General features: G+C 36.5%; 1 protein-coding gene across 1 annotated transcript in view; it reads right to left on the bottom strand.

The window, feature by feature from the left end:
- Window positions 1–852: 852 nt before the first annotated feature.
- KCND2 (potassium voltage-gated channel subfamily D member 2) overlaps window positions 853–6,000 on the bottom strand; it is a 561,234-nt gene continuing 556,086 nt past the window's right edge. Inside the window, exons 5-6 of the mRNA XM_040259509.1 lie at window positions 5,616–5,863; window positions 853–3,503 (exon numbers count right to left, since the gene is read on the bottom strand). Of these exons, the coding sequence (XP_040115443.1) occupies window positions 3,326–3,503; window positions 5,616–5,863 (426 nt within the window). The 3' untranslated portion in view covers window positions 853–3,325. The remainder of the gene's footprint in view (window positions 3,504–5,615; window positions 5,864–6,000) is intronic.

Here is a 6,000-nt window from a genome sequence, read left to right as displayed (position 1 = left end):
AAGGAGATCAGCCCCGGGATTTCTTTGGAAGGAATGATGCTAAAGCTGAAACTCCAGTACTTTGGCCAGCTCATGTGAACAGTTGACTCATTGGAAAAGACTTTGATGCTGGGAGGGATTGGGGGCAAGAGGAGAAGGGGACGACAGAGGATGAGATGGCTGGATGGCATCACCGACTCGATGGATGTGAATCTGAGTGAACTCCGGGAGTTGGTGCTGGACAGGGAGGCCTGGCGTGCTGCGATTCATGGGGTTGCAAAGAGTAGGACACAACTGAGCGACTGAACTGAACTGATACAAAAAAATCAACTGATTTCAACCCTAATATCTTTTTTCTTAATAACTAGTAAAACCTTGCAATATACTTATATTATCATAGTTAGTAGCTATGGAGGAGTGTGTGTGTGTGTGTGTTTGTGTGTGTGTGAGAGAGAGAGAGTCTCTCAGTTGTCTCTGACTCTTTGTGACCTCATGGACTGTAGTTCACCAAGCTCCTCACCCCATGGAATTCTCCAGGTAAGAATCCTGGAGTGGGTTGCCATTCCCTTCTCCAGTTATGGAGATGTAATTGCCAAGATATTTCCAAAAATGACCATATAAATTAGTGGCACTCTTTTATCTTTAAATGATAGTAACTTTTCTATTGAAGCCTCTGCCTAAATTCCCAATGCTGGCAGAAAATTATTATCTCCACCATTTAGAGTAGATGTGTTTCACTCACAGTCGAGGGGTTCTTTGAGTTTGTCCACATTACAGGTTTCCCAAAATATGTATGAAGAGTGTAGTACACACTAGATTTTGGAAAGGAAGGAAGTGTTAAAAAAAAAAAAACGGCAATAGTCAACCATGTTGTCCTGTTCAAGCATGCACATGTTTTATTTGAGTATTCTCCAAAGGTCTATTTTTTTTCCAGCATAATGCAGATATTATGCTATCCTTTGAAATAAGATATATGAATTTCAAACAAAATTGTCAAAAACAATGACCTTGGTTACTCCATATGGTACACAGAAATAATTACATTTCACTTACAATACAGATGCACTTAACACAGTCATCAATAGTCATTCACCACCAACACAGTATATTTTTAAATCACCTAAAACACCAAAAAGTTTTTTTTTTCTTTTCCAAAATCTAAAGAAATTAATAGTTTTGGATAAATGATAACTTGAAAAGGAGGCAGAATTGTCAACGGAAATAATCTAACTGCATTTTAAAATGTAATATTAGGAACATGAAAATAGAACTTTTTATTGGGAATAAAGACCTAAGTATTCCTGATTGTGTTTTGTTTAACCTACTTTTTAAAAAGTTTTTCAACAAATGCCATCAAAGAAGTTTCACTATATATTTGCTCTAGAAGCATAAAGTGACACGAGGCAGGTGTTAATATAATTGTTAATATTCACACTTCAGGAAGATTAGTGACTTTTAAAACGACATACTAGGTATAAAGCCAGTTTTTCCCTAGAGATAGTAGAGTTTATTTGACTTTCACTCAGCAAATGTTTATAAATCTACTGTGTGCACAGCTTTGTTCTAGAAGCTAGTCTAGAAATGGGAAGCAAGAATTTCTGGCTTTACTTGAAAATGGTGGGATTAATTCCTTTTTATGATAAATTATGATTAAGCATTTTAAAATCTCTATAGTAAAGGGATAATTATTTACTCTTTCCATGTATTGAAGCTAAACTTCATTCCTTACAGTGGTGGTTTGGAAAGAACAAAACTTTTCATTGGACATAAAACTTTTTTACATTGTCACGTGCAGACATGTCTGCTGATATATTTTAAAGGTGAAAAGATATCAAGACTTTTCACTTAAATATACATAGAGATCAATTTTGCATCATCAAAATCCTGTCCTGATTTAGAGGAGAAAAATTGCTCCTTGCAATAAACAGGAACCTTTCTGAGACAAATCTGTGCTGCCTTCCTCAATGGCATAGAAAGCGTGCTTTCATCAAATACTGCTACATAAAGCACTCCAGTTTATCTCTGCATTTCAATTCATATTAGTTATTCTCAAAATGTACTTGAGATCTAAAGCAAAATAAATAATACATCATGTGAGATTCTGGGATCACTGGTTCTGTGATATTAGTCCCAGCTAATTCTTTTCATGAAACATACAGTGATGTATCCAGTATCTGGGTTTTTCCATAACAGCAAAAAGTCAGAGATAATTCACAAATGTCAACTCCTTTTTTTCCCTAATTTTTGACAAATGGATTGAAGATGATGGTAATCTGCTGATAAGATAATTTGTTGGGGAATACAAAAGTAGGAAATTCCTTTGAAATACAAAACGTTAGTCTAGTTGATGATGATAAACCCAATAGAAAGGTGCTATAGAAATACAGGAACAAATAATTCACTGTCACAGGAATACAGTGGACCAAACAATATTACAGAAAAACGTTTATGGCACAAGGGTTTTGGATTAAAAGGTTATCTAAAACCTGGCCACACCAGAAGTTTTTCTATGGAATGTGGCTCTTAATGTATCTATGAAGATCTGGAAATACAACAACAAAAATATCCTGATTCCTGATACAACAAGTGTACAATTAATTATTGCAGTTGTACCAGTATCTAGGTGCAAGGTAAAACGATGATTCATACTGAACTATCTGAACACTTTAGATGTACTAGAGAGCATCCCCATGAGAAATACTGCAGTTAGTTCTAAAAGGAGTTTATTTGCACAGCCCACCATGGAACATGAACAATCAGCTTGTTGTAAGTGCACAGAAATTCCCTCTTTCTACTAGTATAGTTTATCATGCCTATTCTGAAGACAACATAAGGAAACTGAGATAACGGCTCCAAAGAATTCTAGCATGCATTATGATGGTTTCCTTCAGTCAATACAAATGTGTTGTGTGTTTGTGTTTTTTTTTAATGTGTAATCATCTTCATCATCGCCAATGTTCATGGTTTTAACAGGAAAAATTTTTATCAAAATGTTTTCCATATTTTTTGTTTTGCATTCAACTGGAACATTATGTTCAAAGAAGATTTATTTTATTTAAAAAAGAGTTCTGGTCATAAGAAGCATCAATAGGCGGCATTTCATTTGTGCTCATTCACAAAGTCAAAGGGCCACAGACTATTTTATTTCTCTGTATAACAGGTCAAACTCTATCCAGAAATGCCATTTGGTGGTTTTATTTCCATCCACAAGTTTGAAAGCTTTGTGTTTCAACCTCTTTGCTTTGTCATTTTCATCTGCAGAGTGTTTGTTATTTCTTCTTTCTTCCACACTGGGACTCTTTCCACAGCCAGTGCTCAAATTCTCTTGAACCTGATTCCAATTGTCTTACAGAGCAGACACTCTGACGATATTGCCTCCTGAGTACTCAGGAGACTCTGGCCTGTCATCTCCTTCGGGGGTGGTGACTGGAGGTGTTGGGATGCTTATTATTGCTGTAGTCACATAAGGTTGTTCACAGTTTAGTTTAACACACTCTTCCATTTTGGCATTTAAACTGGATCGGCTGATGAGGAAGAAAAGATTTAAGAAAGAAGGTTGTTTACTTAAAATTTTTTTCTTACAACTAAAGAATACATGTTTTCATGTTTATCAGTAACATTTTAAAAGGTTAAAAACAATCACCATAATTAAGAAAAATTAAACACCAAAGCTTAAGATAAATTAACATGAACATTAGGGCATTAACATCAAATAAATGTCTAAAAGCCAGTTCAGTGTGGTTCAATTAGTGTTTCTCAAAGTGTTTCCTGCCTTGAGAATGTAAAAAAGAGGATCAGGTGAGTTTTAGAAAACCTAGGCTGAGCAAAGTAAAAGAGTTTTCTTTAAGATAGGATCTCTGAGAAGTTTGAGATACCATAATGAAAGGGATGGGCTTCCCAGGTGGTACTAGTGGTGAAGAATCCTCCTGCCAATGCAGGAGATGCGGGTTCGATCCCCGGATTGGGAAGATCCTCTGGAGAAGGAAATGGCAACCCACTCCAGTATTCCTGCCTGGAAAATCTCACGGACAGAGGAACCTGGTGGGCTATAGTCTGTGGGGTTGCAAAAGAGTTAGATAAGACATGGTGATTAAACAACAATAATAATGAAGAGGACATACGCTGTGGATATATCTTAATTGTTTTGACCACAGAGCCATTTTACTATCTTGTCTCTTTGGGATACAGGATGCCCTTAAAGCTCTCAACTTAGTGACAGCAAACGTTAAGAACTCAAGTTAGTCATTATCAATACTTAAAACTTTTCCTCAGTGCTATTCTTGCATGAGTTATATACTCTGTGTGAGGAGGTGGGGGTGGAGGGGGGAAGGGAAAGGGTTAAGGAGTGTAGACATAGGAGCTTTAAACTATTCTTTTTCATAGGGAACTTAATTAAGATCTTTGTGTCCCAAGATTTTTTTTTTTTTCTGAACACTCCTCCATTTCCTACCTTGTTTTGGAATAAATGTAAAGCAACATACAGGTAGACTATCTTAGAGACAGAAATCTTCATTGCTCCAACATTTAACATTCTGATCTCAGAAACATCTGACTACATAAAATTGACAGAGCCTGATTCAGAATCTTGTCTAGACTTTCCAAAGATGGTTGGATGTCAACAAAGAAGTTGGACTGAATTAATGGATTGTGAAAAGGTAAGCTTTTTAATTCGAAGAGCAAAGGAAAATCATTTGGGCAGAAATCGATATTCTTAATGATTTATCTGGTTGAAATGTACTACTTATTATTACACATGCATCATTATAGTCAAAACAAGTGGCACATAAAGAGAAGCAAAGGGAAAATGCCAATAGAAAAATTCACTTAAACTGTCCATAAACTCAGCAGAGGTAAACAATTTGAACGTTCACTTACCTTTTTTTTGGTATTGTATTGGTTTTTGTGTTTGTTGAGGTCCAAAATACCTTCACGATCAAAACTGTATACTGATTCAAAAGATCCTTCTGGCATAGTTTTATTTTTCACTGTGACAACCACTATGTTGATATATTTTGGCGTGTACTGAATACCCTTCAATCATATCAATGTTAATTTGTCACTTGTGGTTGTGTTGCCTACAATTTCAGGTCATTCATGTTTACTTAGCAGACTCCTAAGTGGAGAGGTATCTGCTTAAGAAAAAGTTGTGAGGTTGAAGAGGTAGAAGTATATTTGTGAATGCCTGACCTTCTTATCTTCTTTCTACTCTTTTAGTACTGATTTAGCTACTACCTTTGCCTCTTCATGAATATTACAATAGATCGATTTTCCTACTTGTTTCAGATCAGTTTTGTCTCAAATGAATCAGTCCAGGTTCAATGCATGATACTGGATGCTTGGGGCTGGTGAACTGGGACAACCCAGAGGGATGGTACAGGGAGGGAGGAGGGAGGGGGGTTCAGGATGGGGAACACGTGTATACCTGTGGCGGATTCATGTTGATGTATGGCAAAACCAATACAATATTGTAAAGTAATTAGCCTCCAATCAAAATAAATAAATGTACATTAAAAAAATAAAATAAACCCAAGGAGCTAGGGTTTAGATGCCACAGAAGTAACAGCATGACAGCCGGTGCAGATGTGCTCTGAAAAACAGCACAGGTGTGTGGATGCACGCAAATTAATTTCAGGTACCTGTTAGATAGTGGGGTTCTCTCCACACATCTAATCTGAATCGTGCTGAGTTCTTGCACGCTCCCTCGGTGGCTTCCTGATACGTTGGCATTTGGGATGCGGAAGGTTTTTTTGTGTCGTCTTGAACAGCAAGTGCTGGTGATTCCTTGTTGTGAAGAAAGAGAGGGACTGTGACTTGAAGGACGATTAACTGTTGCAACTTCCATGCAGCTTTCTTCAAAGACTTGTTCATCCACAAATTCGTGATTCTATTTTGTAGTGGTAAGAAATGTGGAGAAAGCACAGAAACACAGTTTAACTTTTTAAAAAATTCTTTATTATTTTTAGTGAAGTATAGTTGACTTACAATATTATCACAGTTTACCTTAAAAAAAAAAGACTTGAA

Source organism: Oryx dammah, unplaced genomic scaffold, assembly GCF_014754425.2.
Source record: "Oryx dammah isolate SB20612 unplaced genomic scaffold, SCBI_Odam_1.1 HiC_scaffold_18, whole genome shotgun sequence".
NCBI lineage: Eukaryota > Metazoa > Chordata > Mammalia > Artiodactyla > Bovidae > Oryx > Oryx dammah.
The sequence above is the reverse complement of the archived record's forward strand: the minus strand, read 5'-3'. Positions and strand labels throughout refer to the sequence as shown.